Below are 17043 nucleotides of genomic sequence, written 5' to 3' on the forward strand. Positions count from 1 at the left end.
AGGCGATCGTGCACTGTTCACGCCGACTGGTTCCCTGCTCGGCTTGGACGATTCGGCCTCCCTCTTGCTCCGATTTTTGGGGGTTTTTCTTCCCCTCTCCTTCCTCCATCTTCCCGCTCCTCGCTCCGGTTCGACGGCCTGCGGAGCCGCGCACGCCGACCCGTCTCGCCCGGCTCTAGACGGCCTGGGGGTCCCTCTCGGCCACGCCGACCCGCCGGCCGCGCACCGACCCTTCTGGGCTCTGGATCGTGACCTCCACTCAGCCCTAGTTCGAGACTTGCGAGAGCTGCTCGGGATCGTGGCCTGCTCGACTCTGGTCTTGAGGTGGCTGGGGTGGTTCAAGTATCCCTCCTCTTCGAAGCTTGGCCTGGTATGGAGCTCCTCTTTGGCTGTTGATTTGTTGTCTTAGTGGCTCGATGGCCTCTACTTCGGTGGAACCTCGACTAGGTGGTAGCAGGGGCCAGGGGCCGAGCTCCTCCTCACAAGGCCGTGGACCGGCAAGCTAGCAAGCCGGCCAGCAATCCCGACCCGTAGGAGAGTCTTCTCGTGGCGGGGGATGGCTCAAGACGGGCCATCTCTCGGCCTCTTCGGGAAGGCCGTTTCTGGGTCGAAGTCAAGTTCAGCTCCTAATAAGAGGGCCCCGAACAAGCCAAGAAGCTCGCCAAGGCCCCCCAAGCCCGCTCAGGCCAATGTGGCACTGGCCACAAAGGGCTACGGCCTTTCATATATTCCTCCCGCCGCTGTTGGGAGAGAAAGCGGTTGTAAATTTGTTGGGAGAAGTGTCAGCAGTCCGCATCCCAAATGGAATGAGTTCTTGGTAGGATATTTTATTGGGAGGAAGCTTCCTTTTCGGATGATCGAACAAACTTTGAAGAATATTTGGGGGACAAAGCTAGTTGATATGCTGGCGGATGACTAAGAGTTCTACTATTTCCATATTCCGGACCCGGAGTTCAGGAGGAAGATCCTAGAGGAGGGACCGATCACCGTAGCTCTGATGCCCCTTATTTTACAACAATGGAAACCCCTTATGGAGTTGAAGAAGGCTAAGCAAACCTCTGCTCCTGTGGATAAGACTCAAGAACCTTCCCTTGACCCGTGGTCCGCACCGGCGATTAGTGTTATAGCACCCGTTGGTAATCCCTTTATGTGGATCAACGAACCGAGGGCACGAGGATGATTTCCTTTGCTGCAGTATGCGTGGAGATCCAAGCTAATCGCCCAAGAGTTTCCGACAAGGGAAGTGAATGTTGATGGGGTCACTAGGTCCATTGCTATGAACTATGAATGGAGGCCCTTGAATGCTCCAAGTGTGGGGTCTTTGACATAAATGTGATGTTGGCCCGCCCCGTTCGGCCTCTTCCCCGCTCCTTTGGACACTACTCGCCCTTAACCAACCCGCCGAGACTCCCCGAAGACTCTGAGCAAGGGCCGGAAGCAAGTGAAGAGCAAGAAGAACAAGGCTCAACCTTTGAGGGGATGTTACCACCCTAGTGAAGGAGAGAGGTCTTTGAATCTCAAGACTACGGCCGTGGAGAAGAGACCGCCCGGGTACTTATTCACGAAGACCCCTGGGGGCCTTTGATTATCTCTGAGCAGGTGATATCGCTTCCAACTACTTCGGCTGAAGCTATCACCACTTCGGTGCCTAGACACCGCGGTGCCCCGCCCGGGAGGTTGTAGGGGCATGACATCTCTTTGTCTGAGGATGACCTCTCCCCTTGCACTTCACCGAAGGCATCCAGAGGAGGAGAGGCCTCACCGAGACGCCGAAGCATCCTCCTTCGACTACACAGACAACCCGTTGTTCTTGCCCCGATCCTCCTCCTTCGACAATCCGGACAGCTCCGTCTATTACTAGGCGTAGTTCCTCTAAAAGGAGGTAATGCTCTTGCCCTCTTTCTTTTGTATATATATGTATATAGGTTGCTGGAATATTAGAGGGCTTGGTGCCCCGCTCAAGCAAGCTGGAAGTGAGGAACTTCGCTTGATGAACCGGTTGGCTTTGATCGGGTAGTTGAGACTAAAATCCCTCATAACCTCTTCAATGCCATTTCGGGAACTTGATTTCGAATTTGCCGGCGGGCTAATTTCGAGTATTCTAATCGGGGTAGGATTTGGGTTGGTTGGGATCCTACCGTGGTTTCTTTGAAGTTTTGTTTGTCTCTGGACGATGATTCTGGGAAGCTTTGCTGGTTGGAGACCGAGTAGCTCGCTATGTCTCGTCATTTATGCCGAGCATTCCTTTTCTACTCGCCGACCTCTTTGGGAGGATTTGGTGGCGAGAAGCTATTCTCTCTCAGACGTGCATTGGCTTGTTTTGAGAGACTTTAATGCTATAAAGGACCCGTCGACAGATTGGGTGGCTCGGACTTTGGTTGCCGTGTTTCGATGAATTTCGGCAAGTTGTCCGGATCAGCGAAGTTGGATGACCTTCGGTATGTGGGGTTTCAATACACTTGGTCGACCTCTTGTGGCCCTCTCGGAAAATGAGAAAAATTGATAGAGTCTTGGTAAACCCTTGTTGAGCCAAGTTTTTCCTTTTCTAAGCGTCCTTCCTTGCGCCCGGGATTTCCGACCGCTCACCTATGGTGGTAAAGGTGGAGAACCCGATCCTTCGGAAAAGGCCGTTCAAGTTCTTCGACTTCTAGATGCAGCATCCGGATTTCGACTCAATTGTGAAGCAAGTTTGGGAGAATCCGGGTTATGGAGTGCTCATGTTTAGGCTGGTGCGCAAACTAAAGATCTTGAAGGGTCGACTCAAGTAGTTAAATAGAGATTCATTCGCCAACATCTCTGTAAGGTCTTCTGAAGCGAGGGAAGCCTTAAAGCAAACTCAAGTGGGCCTCCTCAATGACCCTACCAGCATGGTCCTCGCGGACTGGAGAGAGCTTAGCGGCGTATTTTTAGTGGAGCTTAGGTCTCAGAAGAGTCATTCTTTAGACAAAGCTCGTATAAGATGGCTCAAGGAAGGTGACCTAACACAAAGTTCTTTCACCAAAGCATGTCGAAGAGACATCTCGAGAAACAGAATTCTCTCTCGTTGTGGATTCCTCGTAACCAAATCACCGAGCCTCAATTGGTCCAACAGCATTTTGTGGAGCATTTTCATGATTTCCTTAAGCCAAGGATGGAGCCGGACACCCTCGTGCATCGGAGATTCGGGAAGTTATCCGCACCCAACCTGAATGATGATCAAATTTCTTTTCTTGCTCGCCCGTGTCCGATCCGGAGATTCGAGATACTCTTTTTTCCCTTGCGAGGTAAGGCACTGTGTCCCATGGCTTCACGGCCGAGTTCTTCAAGGAGAATTGGGATACGGTGGGTCACCGGGTCACGTGCCGCCAAGGACTTTTTCACATCGGGGAGACTACTCGAGAAATCAATAACACCATTTTGGTCATGGTTCGAAGGTTCCCAATGCGACCACCGTTGATGATTACAGCCTATTGCTTGTTACAACACGGTCTACAAGATTATTACCAAAGTGATGGCGAATAGGGTTGCAAAGAAGTGCTAAAAGACCTTGTCAATCCCTCTCGCAGTGCCTTCACAAGGGACGACGAATTAGGGATAATATTCTCTTGGCGCAGAACTTTCTCTAAGTTCCATATCGAACCCTATTCTCCCAAGTGTGCTATCAAAGTCGACTTTAAAGGCGTATGATACCGTGGATTGGCGGTTTCTCGAGAGTGTACTACTTGCTTTTCGATTTCGATCAATTGGTTCACCTCATCATGACTCGTGTGAGGACTCTTCGGTTTTCCATCGCGTTGAATGGGGAGTTACATGGTTTCTTCCCTAGTGGGCGAGGCTTACGTCAGGGAGACCCCATCTCTCCCTACTTATTCACGTTGGTTATGGAGGTGCTCTCGGGATTCTTGGGAGGTGCTCACAAATTCTGGATTTCGCATTCTACTCGGAAATGTAAGACTACTTGCCTCTCGCACTTGTTTTTCGCGGATGATGTCTTTCTATTTTGCGAGGGCCACCTGCCATCCGTGAAGCTTCTCAGGGATGGTCTCCATATGTTTTCTTCTTGGAGCGGACTTTTCCCAAACCCAAGGAAAAGCGAGGTGTTCATCTCGGGAGGCTTGCCGACCTTGAAAAATCAAATCCTCCTGGAGCTTGGCTTTGTTGAGGGTAACCTTCCAGTCCGTTATCTTGGGGTTCCAATTATCACATCGAGGCCCGGAAGGCGATTGCGTTGAACTTGTGAGGCGCATCACCTCCTGTGGTGCGCTCCCGGGACTCATCGGTTTTTTCTTTTTCTGGCCGACTTCACCTGATCGTCAGTCCTCCATGCCATTCAGGCTTTTTGGGCAAGTGTCTTTATTCTTCCTGCAGCTGTACTGGACCAGATAGAGCGCATTCTCAGACAATTCCTTTGGAAGGGACCTGAGTTGGGCAGGGGGTGCCAAAGTCTCATGGGAAGATGTATGCCTTCCTAAAGTGGAGGGAGGTCTTGGTATCCGGAGATTGCGTGAGTGTAATAAGGCGGCCATGCTCAAGCATATCCGGAATCTATTTTCGATAAAGAATCGTTATGGTGTAAGTGGGTCCACTCGACCTTCTTAAAACCAAGAACTTTTGGGTAGTTAAAAAGCCAACTCCCGCTTCTTGGGCGTGGAAAAATTTTTACAACTCGACAGATTGCCGGCTTCACTTCCACCGGAGGGTAGGCGATGGATTATCAACGTCACTGTTTGACAATTGGCATCCTGTGGGTCCTTTGAATTTATATTTCACGGATCCCCTCATCTACAAACCTCCGGCCTCTCTAGGTGCTTTGGCTGCCGATCTCTTCTCTCGAGGATGGACAAGCTATCGATCGTAGATTGAGTCTTGGGTTCGCCGCTTCCTTCCTTGTCCGGGAACCCAAGATCGGTTGTCGTTGGAGGGAGGACTCGACTGGCTTGTTCTCGGTGGCCTCGGCTTGGGAGGCCTTAAGGAGGAAGAAGGCCAGAGTCAATTGGCATTGTTTCATTTGGAGTAATGCCATCCTGCCTCGCTACCAACTAAACCTGTGACTCATCACCAAGAGGAGGTTACCTACTCAATCTCTTCTCATGTCTTATGGTAGGATTGATGCTTCCGCCCTTTTTGCAACGAGGTGCCCGATTCAATCAATCATCTCTTTTTTGGTTGTCGCATTACTCGAGTATTGCCTTTTTCGGGCTACTAGATGCACTCCCCCGGACCAACAGACTTGGGAGGAGACTCGCTTGGGCCATTACCTTGCTCGGCCGGCAAGGAGTTTTATAAGCGTGTTGCCCGGTTCTCCTTTGGGGCGCTGTGTCACATCATCCGGAGAAACAAGAACAATATTCTGTTCAGGGGGGAACCGTTATCTATTTCAGCCATGAAGAAGCATCTCCTCAAGGTTGTTAAGGATAAGGCCCTTACCTTGAGAATGTTGAGGACTCTCCCAGAACAGCGGATGCAACGCTCATGGGATGTGGACCCCATTATTTTCGCTTTCCGATTATAGTCCGACTTAGGCTTTTCGGTGGTTGTTTAGGTGTTTTTGCCAGGCTTGTTTTGCCGTTAGCTTGCTGTAGGTCGTTTTGTTTGCTTGTCCGCGGCTTCCTTTCACTCTTAATGAGCGTGTTCATTTTGAGTGTAAGCTTTTGGAGCCGTGTTGTTTGTACAGTTTGACCCCTATTAATATATTGCTTACTCTTACCAAAAAAAAAAAAAACCTTACGTATAGTTTTGATGATACATCAAAACCATGCCAAAGTGGCGAGTCAATTGTCTTTTGGTGCTTGCCATGCACAAATTAGGAAACGGGCCATGCTTGCATAGGGAGTTCACTCATTCCAGTCATGCTTATGGATTATGGCATCTTCTTTCTCATATCAATTTTCTGTTCATTATTACGGCCTTTAAATCCTTTTTTTTTTCGGGGGTGAGTCTAGGTAGATCGAGATGTTACTCTAAGTGAGGCTCTTCTTAGCTATGACAAATGGCTTGGAAAGAAGGGCATAAAGAACACAAATTTCACTGTTGTTACCTGGTCCAACTGGGATTGCTGGGTGATGTTGGAATCCGAGTGTTGATATAAGAAAATTCGAAAGCCTTCTTACTTCAACAGGTGAGTTGATGATATGTAACTAGCATGCAGACTTAGATTCTTTGATGCTTAATTCTGACATTTTCTCTCTTCCTTTCACTAGATGGATTAACCTAAAAGTCTCATTTCAGGAAGTTTTCGGAGGTCTAAGATGTAATCTTAAGGAGGTGGTTGAGATGGCTAGCTTGACCTGGCTCGGGCGTGCTCATTGTGGTTTAGATGATGCAAAAAACACAACTCGCTTGCTTATGGTTCTTTTGTGCAGGGGAATCAGATTTTCCATCACCAACTCTCTGACATTGTATGACAATGACCATACTCTGATATCAAAGCACTCTCCTCCCCATCAGCCGCACACACAGAAGGATTTGCGGGGTCCTCAATCACTATATAATCCTTGTTGTTTCTGTGGCATCAAGAGCAACGTAGGCTTTGTTCGGAACCCAAGTACAAAGCAAGGGAACTTCTTCTTTTGGTGTGGCAATTGGGCTGCTGCGAGAGGTTGTGGATGCTGTTATTTTCAGTGGGTGGCTTCTTGACTGGATGTAACTTTCCTGGTTGACATCTTCGGCTTTCTTAGGTGCTCCCTATCACATTAGGTAGGAACCGCATCGGGAGCTTCCATTTAAATTAGTTGAATGACTTTATGATAGTTTTTTTTAACTTGATTGAAAGAAAAACAAATTGAGTTGGCACACTGCTGTTGAAAGATTGCGATACTGATACGTAAGAAAACTGTCATCTATTGTTGAAGAACTCTTTCTATAAAGCTGACATCTTGTTGACTTGTGAAATTCATTAAGGAGTTGGTACAGCTGATATGATTTTTTGGTAACTAGTATGATGAAGAATGGAAATCTATTGCTGCCGGTCCTCTTCGCTCCTGTTACGTTGCTTGGTAGGCATCTATAGCTAAGTATGTTGGTGAGGGCTACGCTAATGCTAGCTCTGCATAAGCTAAGACCCTGCATGTTTTCATTTCTGAAAAGTGTTCCTGAACACTTTTTTAGTTTTTTTGTTCCCTAACACAAAAAGAATAGAAACGAGAAAAAAAGTTGCTTGTTCCATAAACAATTTTAAAGAAACGCTTCTCTTTTCTTCTTATTTTCTTCTTCTTTTTTTTTCGCCGGTCGCCAACCTCGGCCATGGCTAGCGACCGACCGTTGAGGGCCGACGACGCCGTCGAGGGCTGGCGACCTTGCTCTGAGCGTCGCCGACCCCGATGAGGCCGAGCTCGCCATGGCCGGGGCGAGCTTGAGAGCTGGGGCCGACGAGCCTCGCCGTGATCGGGTGAGGCCGCCACCGAAAGAAGAAAAAAATAAAAAGAAAGGAAAAAATGAAAATAAAATCAAAATATTAAAAATTAAAAAAAAAAAGAATAAAATTTACTAAATGTGTTTGTTCATTTTTTATTTTCAAACAAGTTTACCAAACGCGTTTTTTTTTTATTCAAAAATTGTTTTCTAATAGAAACACTTTTTTTTATTTCGTTCGCGGAAAAAAAAAAAAAAAACGTTACCAAACACTCCCTAAAATACGAGGTGAACCTCGTTAACTTTCTTTTGCGGAGGCTTTTTATATCAAGATCCATCATATCTTCACTTTGAATGTCCCAATCACAATCGCAACCTCATGAAGGCCTCCATAATAACCGATGCATCAATAACAACAGACGATCACATTAAATCAAGACACCAAGTATGTCATATGATCATATTCAGAATGTTTGTCTTCACTCACCATGAATAAAATTAAATTAATTAACATTTCATGAGAATGAGAATTCAATATCAAGTTTAAATTTTATTAAAAAAAGAGTTTTTTTGAAAAATTTGAAATGTAAATTTTGTACAGCTTACCGAACATATTTATGTTTTTTTTTTCTATTCTAGTGAATGTAAATTGAGTGAAAGAAACGCGTTTTCGTTTTTTTTATTTATTTATTTCAAGCAATGTGATTTTTTACACTTACTAAATGTTTTTGTTGCTCAAAACCGCTCCCGAATAAAACACTTAACAAAGAACGTTACTAAACGCGTCCTTAACTTTTGGTTTCCGATTCCAAAGGGACCGGTTCGGTTCCCGATTTCAAATGGACCAGTTTCGGTTTCCAGTTGCTTTTTTATGGGAACCGGAACCGCTTATGGAACCTGTTATGGAACCGGTTAGAACTCAGACTTAGGGCTCCAAACCAAAAGCCCCAAATCTCTCGACGCTTTCAGCCTTTCTCAGTTTCACTCATAGTTTCCCCCGGAACTCGCCCTCGACGCCGCGCCGGACGCCGCTGGACGCTAGTCGCCGACGCTGCTCGCCCTAACCCTCAGGTCCCTCGCCGCTCGACGCCAGTCAAAGTCTCTCCCGTTCTCTGCCTCTGCCCGTCGGCGACGCCGCCGCCGGACGCCGCTCGCCCTCGCCGGGGACGCTGCTGAACACCAGTCACCGACGCCGCTCGCCCTAACCTCGCCACTCGACGCCAATCAGACTCTTAATAGTTCTCTGCCTCTGCCCGTTGCCGCCGCCGCTCGCCCTCGATGCCGCCGCCGCCGAACGCCGCTCGCCGGCCCAGTCTCGTTTGAATCTTCTCCGCTAGTCGTATCTTCGCTTGTGAACAATTGTAAAAGCTTTCGATCACCAGCTCGTATGCTCGTTGCAGTCCCGGCGTAGCTTAAAAAATCCAGGTAACCTGTTCTCTTTGTGCTGCCCTGTTTCACTCGAAGTCTAAGCTGAAGCTCGATTTCTTCAGATCAGAGGACTATCAGGGAAGAGACGGCAACTGATAACCTGGTTCAGAGGACTATCAGGGAAGAGACGGTAATTGCACTGTCATAACCGTTGCTCACCGGATTCCCACTGTCATGAGTATTCATTTTTAGGTCCTTAAAAGTAGGACTACCAATTGTGTTCACAGAAAGCTGAAAATTATGAGTATTCATTTTTCCCCTCTAGTCTCTTATAAGATCTGTTTGAAGGACTCGCAATATGGGAAAAATAGGAATACTCTTTCTTGCATTTGAACAACGTCATTATGAACAGTTTATTTTGAACAAGCTATGCGTTCAACATCTGCTACTTTTATCCTACAAGTATTCTAATTTCATGGTTAGCTCAGCTTTGAGGTTTCTGTCCAGCAACTTTTATTGGCGTTGGCTTTTCTTTGTCTTGTTTTCAATGCTAAATCTCATGAATGCTGGGTTCCCCCTTGCACTTCTTTTGACTTGGCTAGTGTTTTCAGTGTAGCCTGGAAAATTTACATGTCAATCAAAACTATTTGCTAAAGGCAGTTTCTTGCATGGTGCCAGCTAATCAACCATTTTATGGCCCTGGAGAACTTTAATCCGTTACCACAAATTGCGATTTCCTAGGTGTGCTGTGTGGACTGTTGGCTAGCAGTCATTGCTGAAAATTGATTTTAAATCGTTTGCTGTGAACTATTGTTGTTCAAACCATTTCATTTTCTATGGACTGTTTGCATTGACAGGTTCATTCATGATATTCCTTCAGGGAATTGTATCTGTATACAATGGTATGGCTAGATATAGTTGTGACCTGTATCTCTTGCAGGTGTAAAAAGATTCGTATACATCTTTGCAGCTGACTTTGGTGTCGTGAATTATTTACTCCAGGGATATTATGAGGGAAAGGTATTGTCTATAAAATTTACATCTTGTCAAGTGTACAGAATTTGGTAGTTAAAGCTTCGATTATTGGGAGGCCTTATTTATTATCCATAAATTGCTCTAATGCTTTTTGATGAAGCTTTTTTCAAGTGCAAGTTTAGTCAGATATGAGTAAATGCTTTCTGAGTGCAATGGCAAATCTATAAGCTGGATTCAACTGCTTAATATATAGATGACATATGCTTCACATCAGCTTGAAGAATAATGAGCACTATGTTAGAATTCGATCTTACTGATTTCTCTTTCATTTATTTTGGCTACAGGGAGCTGCTGAAACAGAGCTGCTGACAAAGTTCCCTTATGGAGGTGATATAACTGTTTTTCCTTTACTTGTAAATAGGCCGTGTTAGGAATCTGCACACTAAAAGAGCTAATGATTTACCAAAGTGCCTTGCAACCCGTACCTGGATGGATTTGTATAGAATTGGGGTCAATAACTCTTGAGCGATTATCTTATTGTTGGATTAAGATTGATGTGCTTATGCAGGCCCCTATGGTTTTAAGTGCATGAACGGTAGAAGTCTTGTAAGACCGACTGTTGATGATGGATGTTGTCGCGCCGTTCTAATCCCGTGAGTCTTGTGGGTATCAACCTAGAGTTTTCTGAACAGTGCTTGATGATGCATGTTGTCGCGTTGTTCTAATCCTTTGAGCCTAACTGTCAATTGTTTGACTTTTCAAATCTGAAAATGAAAAAAAAAAAAAAAAAAGAACATGTTGGAACCCTACCCTGGACCTACGAGGTTCCAGGAACTCCGTGGACAGGGTAGGTTCTAGGTTCAAAAAATTCTAATCGATGGTAGGTTCTAGGTTCCGGATGGAACCGAACCGGAACCGAGAACCGCTCAGCCCGATCAACGAGCCATGATTTTGCAGTGCGCCGGAGCTCTCCGTATATCAGAAATGGAGACATGAGAAGCTGTGACCAGTTGAGGCCCAGGCCCACTTCTAAACGAAATCATAAGCAGCGTAAAATGTATACTATACTCAATCTAAACCATTGAAGATAACGAGGTTACTGAATCCTATTAAATTTCACATTGCAAATTAAATTTAGCATATATATATTTATTCACTCGAGAGACTAGCTCGATTAATTATTTTTCATTTTTGTTTTCCCTTTTTTAAGTTCGACACTGACGAATCCAATTGGATTCATTCAAGAAAACGAGACTTCCATGAAATTAGAAGACATTTAGGGATAATCAGTCCAGTCTAGCAGGGTTTTAATGAAACTGATCCCTTTTTATTTTCACTACTTGATGCCATATGTTCAAAAACTGGAATTGTGTTCCTCACTGTTTTTTAAGAAAAAGATGTAAGTAAAAAGACCCTAATTATGAGCTCATATATCTTCTACAATAAATAGAAATTAAAAAGTAGATCTATAAACAACAATGACCTAATACACTAACTGAAAGGGGAAGAGACCAACCCTATACATTTTATTGTAAAACGAACCTTTTAATGAGTTTCTATGTACAATGAATCAGGTGACAAATTTGAGATATTGACGGAAGCAATGACAAGTAGATAGTCATTGTCTTGTAGCTTGTGCTACCACTGGATGAAAAATGTTTGGTCCATATTTTATTAATTTTTTGAAAAACTTCAAAAAAAAAAAAAAAAAAAGCATATGTAATTGGTCTAGTCTAGTCTTGTTCTCCCTTAGAATTGAGAATTGGATTGCTTGGACAGCGGTTTCACTTTTAGGAATCGGAAACCAAACTGACACTCCTAGGGTTACTATTCATGACACACCCCTAGTAACATTAATCTGTAGGGTTATGAAACAAATTGATGTTCGAGCATGATATTACACAATGACATGGACGGACAAGGATCGGTGAGGATTATGTGGTTTGGCCTTTTGTTACCGTATTTGAAGTTGCAAAGTACCAAGGAAATGAAGTGACACACAGTAAAATCACATTAACGGCTTGATTCCTAAGGGCGACCGACTCTATACAGTGTCAATATCCATACCCTTCATTTGCCTCCAACATTAGATTTAGTTTTCTTGCACAGAGAAAATGACAGTACGCATTAGGGAATAGTACAGCGTTAATCATGTCTACATCTAGTGGATTTGATCGACGGGATTTTGCAACACTTGTTAGCAAGGATGCTTCGTGTTTACTGCTTCATCGCTTTTGTTTTCCAACAAGGTCAGTCTCCCGACTCGTGAGTCGTGACCCTTTCTATTTTCTCTTCATGTTTTCTTTGATATTGCCCCTTTGTGTAATACATGACTCTTTTTCTTCCACATAACCGAAGACTCTAGTTTGAAGCATTTGTGCAGCTGGCCCCCTTCAAACACTAATCGTCGGATGAGATCTCGCATTTGATCTGCACACCAGATCATCTGTAAACTTGTTGATACATTGAGACCTAAGTGGTCCTTATTTGAATACAAGGTCAAAGGACTGACCAAAGTTCCTAGTCACAATTTGTGAAATGAATATCGCCTATTTCATGTCTCTGATTTCTACAACACACTAGAGCCTGTAACCAAATTTTGCTAGGACTTTCTAGATCAGCCCCTAAAAGCGAGCTTGGTTTTTCGCTTTGTATACCTGTACAAGTAAATTCCAGTTCCCCCAACGCTAATCCTAGGATTCTAACAAAAATGTCCTTCATCTGAATAGACTCAACAGAGCTGTACACCTGCTCTTAAAACCTTCATGAACTTGATCATCGCTGCTGCTGTCTTTTCGATTCTTGAAGCAGTCATCGGAATCCATCATCGGTGCCTCACTTTGATAATTCTTATGTGAGGTTGATTTACATGTGAACTCACAACTCGAGCGTTCTTGCATCATTTTTGCGCCCCATGTGCCTGTTGAGAACTTTCATGCTTTAAGTATAGTGCAAAGAGGAGCTCATTCCATGAGTCTGGCACTCCGGGCAGGCACCAATGGCTGCAATCCTGCCGGCGAATAGATGCAGGGCCTGTGGGAGGGCCGATGTAGTACAAGGAGGAGTGCCCATCCTTCCTTTGCGAAGTCATGTGGGTTATGTTCAGTATGTTCACTTTGATAGCCTCTGAAGCGTTTGAGTGAACTGCCAATTTGTTGGTGATGCTCTTGTAGTGCAGCCAGTTATCTGATGGCACGAGCGAGGAGCCCAGCTCGGGCAATGTCTCCAAGTGACAGCTCCCACTCCTCCAGTCACCGCCTCTGCCACATTTTAAATATCATGAGCAGTGGTCTCCGTAGTTGAGGAATTTTGAATAGTAAGGGAAAACAACTACGCTACTTTTTGTTATGTTATACAGTGAAATGTGCAAAGGTGTTGAATGGCATATCCATGGCAACATAACACGCCAGCTATGACAACATTGCGTAGAGCTTAGTAGGAAAAATGCATCAACGTTCGAAGGAACTCCACTGTATCACAGGATCTCATGTACACCAACAGTAATAAAACTTGGGGAACCCCAAAGTAGCACAGGGAGCAGGAATAAAAGCCACTCTCCTGGCAATAATAGCGCTATTCGTGCTAGTTGAATAGTTTATAAAACTGAAGGAAAACAGGAAATTATGACAGATGAGGCAAACCTGAAATGCACCGGAGAAAATGTCCGAAAGAAGACCCGAGTCTTGCTTGAATTCACCTCATTTCTTATCCAGTGCAGGACAGTCTCTATTGCTCTCTGATATGCATGTTCTGTTCTCATTTCGACCTTCACCTCATCTCCATCTTGAAAATAACAACCGCTGAAAAGGAAATATCGGGTATTTGATATTAGAGAAGTATCACTGGAAAGAACAGAGCCCCTTTTCGCATTATACATGTACTTTTGTTCTATCAGACAAACATTAGTGCAGATTGCTGAGACGATATTCCCAATTTCCCATAAAGAACTAACCCTTTTCTCGATTTCAACTTGGCAAATACATAACATAGCATAATATAGGGTCGACTATGAGTACGTAAGTACACTACCACAAGGAGATGCAGCCATCAAGGAGCTTTCCTAAAGACCTAAAGATCTACAGTGTCAACATATGTGAGGACCATTTCACATCATACTGTACTCTTTGGATATTTGTTTTGCGTGTGATTGGTTTCTTTCGCTCAATTAAATGGGTGCAGATCTGTTACTAGGATGCTTTAAAACCTGGAAATGCCATCAAATTTACTAAGCTTTTTGACACAGGTACAGATCTTCACAGTTTTACTCTAACTGGTTTATATTCTATTCTTCTTCCTCCACAAGCAAAATCCAGAGAGCAAGTTACAAAGAAAAAATGAGAAGGATTGCCATTACCCCCTGATGGTCTTCTCGTAATTCCACCAGTGCCCTGTGTTGAGGACCAAGACATCGGCATCCTTCCACTTCATAGATGTCCAGTCCATCTGATCCAATTTCAGAGTTGTTTTAATCTCTTCAGGGGATCCAATAGGAGGACGGCTCTGCAGTACAAGAAATGGAGCTCTATAGTACTCCACTGTGCAGTTGAACTCTCCAAACTTAAACACCAAGTAACCTTTGTGCTTTGTGATTGGGCTGCCATTGACTTCATAGATCGAGTCTTTGTCAGAGACTCCAGTAGAAAGCATGCATAAGAGAGACTCCCACTGGTTTCTTCCAATAGAGTCTCCGACAAAAACAAGCCGCTTGTTACGCAGCTTCTCAAGCATCAGTCTTGCATCAAATCTGTCATAGTCCAACAAGCTCAGTATGATATAGAATGAACACATAAGGTTGGCAGAAAAAATAATTGGCAACTACGTAGCCAACACTAATTCACCCAAATCCAAATCAGATCACCAGCAGATTAGTCTGTCATCCATCCAGGTGAAAACAGAAGAGTTTCAGGCAGCAGCAATCCTGAGCTAGAATTTGTTAAATTTTGCATGAAAAGGCCTTCATAGAAAAATAATTGCATTTGCCAATAAAGCAAAGCCAGATTTTCAAAACAAGGGCACAGTCAACATTGAACCATCTAACAATCAATACTGCTGAATTGCAGCAATGGCCACATTGAAGCAATCATTAAGCACTGAAACAGATCATGCTGCAAATAACAGCTAGTAACTTGCAAAGAGCTCTAATAACTCAATTCAGACTGATCCTATTTCTAATGCCAGAAAGACCAAACAAACTGCATGTAGCAGATCAACTGACTAACAAAAGGATTCTTTTTTTGATACATGTAGTTAGTGCCTTGAAAATTTTGAAATTTTCCTGATGCATGCTTAGCAGGTGCCTCAGGCCCTCGCTACCATAACCCACCTTCTAAGAAAAAGCTATGGGCAAAAGCTAATGCTCTGGGGAATAACCAACATTTGAAACTGTTTCTAATGACATGCAGATGTAAGGCTATTTTCACCAATCCCAGCCCCAGCCCAACATAGATGTTCCGAACTTGCTTCATTGTAATCCCACATATTCTCCATGAACAGAAAAGAAAGGGGATGAGTTGCACACAAACACAAACCTGGGCAAGTTGCACCCTTTGGGTTGCCATCTCCACTTAGTATAGAAATGATCAGGACGGCCATTCTCAGAGCACCTGAACCCCTGATCCATAAACCCGCAATCTCTCGACTGATACAGCGGATAGTTATCATCCCAGACCCAATCACCTTCAAACACATCACACCCATCACCCTCCTTCCCGAGAAAATCCACCCTCTCGACGTCATCAGAGCCGTTCAACTTCAAGTTCAACCACACCAGACTTTCCATCCGGCCAGGGTACCCGAAGAACCCTCCCACCCCGACCCCGTCGTTACCATGATCCACGTGATAACCGAAGAAGAAGATGAAACAGACCGTCAAGAAAGCGAACCCCAAGAGCCCCAGGGACTGGGCCACGAACTTGAAGTGCTTCGAGCTCTTCTGGAGTTGGAGGACCACCGGCGTCATCCTCTCATGGCCCTGTTCCTGAAACGGGAGGCTCTTGAGGAGCATTTGCGAAAGGTGACAAAGAAAGGGATGGCCTCTTCCGGGTTCCGGGTGCTTCCAATAACCGGCTGACAGAATTTTAAAAAAGAAAAGGGGAAGCGCCGGGTTGGGTAGAGAGCAGGAGCGAAGTTTGGTGCGGAAGCAAGACAGAGCATGCATCATCATGGCCTATAACGGTAAAGAAAGACGCCATTCTCCCCATTACTTTTCGGCTCCATCTGTTCGCTTTCTTCTTTGCTTGGCTGGTCAGCTACGTCCAGCAGCTAGAGAGAGAGAGAGAGAGAGAGAGAGAGAGAGAGAGAGAGGAATGGGGTGTGAAGGAAGCAAAGAAGCATTGCACGAGGAGGAGGATGATGATGATGGCGGTGATCATGAATGGGGTCAGTTTTTCCCTCCTTGTTTTCAGTTTAACTTTTTCAGGAGGAGTTCGAGTTTGATAAATGGAGCGGTAACGTGGGGTTTGGATTCGGAAGCAGTTTCCTTCTGCCTTCCGCTAACGGGAAAAAGTCCAGAAATGGAGAACGTGGATTTTTGCAGGGGCGGGTTGGACCGGGGTTGACTCCCCGGACGCGGCTTACCGGGTCAGAGTCAATGGAGGAAACTTGTCCCATGGTTTGGACTACACCCTCTTCTTCTTCTTGTATTTTTTTCCTTCCACCTTTTGGACTAATAAGAGATCTAGAATATTTTTTCTATCGACATAAAATTTGAGAGATCTAAATGATGGTCGACAAAACTATATTATAATTTGTATAAGATGAGTACCCTGGAAAGACACCAAAAAAAGATAAAATAAAATTAAGATGTTATTCAAACGCATTGTTAGTATGGGCATATCACTTTACAAACTATATTACAAACTCTTCCCTCAAGGGTCTTTTTAGAAGCTCGACGCTTAACACTCTATATGGCTAGAGAGGCCTTCTCCTTACCGCAAGAGTCGTTTTCAATACGGATCCGCACGGAAACGGACTGATGTTTCAATGTCATAAGAATTTTCCCATTATGCATATTTGAGCAAAGGGAGAGTCGTTTTCGATAGGAATCTGCACGGAAATGGACTGATGTTTCAATGTGATAAGAATTTTCCCATTATGCATATTTGAGCAAAGGGAGAATTGATGAGGTAACTTTTGTTATTCCATGATTAACTATTCCCTTGATGAGTTAAAATATTTATGAGCTTTCCAAATTCTATTGGGTGTATGTTTTATGAGAGTATAGATGTAGATATGCTGTTGAGTATGATTATACCTTTTTAGGAAAAATTACCAAAAAAGATCATAAACTTATTGTTTCCGTGCTAATTTAGCATAAACCTTTTAATTTAGCTAATTTAGTCCTAAAATTTTTGAAAATTTAACAATTCAATC

The 17043-nt window shown here is 44.4% G+C and overlaps 1 protein-coding gene and 2 long non-coding RNA genes across 4 annotated transcripts; 2 read left to right on the forward strand and 1 right to left on the reverse strand.

The window, feature by feature from the left end:
- The first annotated feature begins 5491 nt into the window (after nt 1-5491).
- Nucleotides 5492-6893, forward strand: LOC108954896. The gene is made up of 2 exons (XR_001980893.2): nt 5492-6097; nt 6180-6893. It is a non-coding gene; the product is annotated as an uncharacterized LOC108954896 (long non-coding RNA).
- A 1331-nt stretch (nt 6894-8224) lies between these two features.
- Nucleotides 8225-10243, forward strand: LOC104414877. Of its 2 annotated transcripts, XR_005545261.1 has the most exons (4): nt 8229-8754; nt 8820-8887; nt 9638-9717; nt 10017-10243. It is a non-coding gene; the product is annotated as an uncharacterized LOC104414877 (long non-coding RNA). The 2 variants fall into 2 exon arrangements; XR_005545260.1 differs by having other exon boundaries at nt 8225-8754; nt 8820-9717.
- A 1871-nt stretch (nt 10244-12114) lies between these two features.
- On the reverse strand, nt 12115-15868 carry LOC104414878 (protein trichome birefringence-like 10). Its single transcript, XM_010026090.3, has 4 exons — nt 15201-15868; nt 14027-14416; nt 13314-13472; nt 12115-12932 (listed from the first exon to the last, which is right to left on the reverse strand). The coding sequence occupies exons 1-4, from the start codon at nt 15833-15835 to the stop codon at nt 12572-12574; spliced, it is 1545 nt and encodes a 514-aa protein (XP_010024392.3). The 5' UTR covers nt 15836-15868; the 3' UTR covers nt 12115-12571.
- Between the last annotated feature and the right edge of the window lie 1175 nt (nt 15869-17043).

This window comes from Eucalyptus grandis, chromosome 8, assembly GCF_016545825.1.
Source record: "Eucalyptus grandis isolate ANBG69807.140 chromosome 8, ASM1654582v1, whole genome shotgun sequence".
In the NCBI taxonomy this organism is placed as follows: Eukaryota; Viridiplantae; Streptophyta; class Magnoliopsida; order Myrtales; family Myrtaceae; genus Eucalyptus; species Eucalyptus grandis.

Bases quoted from the DNA above. Each gene is read 5' to 3' on its own strand.
- LOC104414878 (XM_010026090.3), bottom strand. From the start codon at position 15,835: ATGATGATGCATGCTCTGTCTTGCTTCCGCACCAAACTTCGCTCCTGC. The intron at 13,473-14,026 runs GTAATGGCAATC...TTTCCTTTTCAG, and splicing joins TACGAGAAGACCATCAGGGG to CGGTTGTTATTTTCAAGATG. The intron at 12,933-13,313 runs GTTTGCCTCATC...AAAATGTGGCAG, and splicing joins TTTTCTCCGGTGCATTTCAG to AGGCGGTGACTGGAGGAGTG.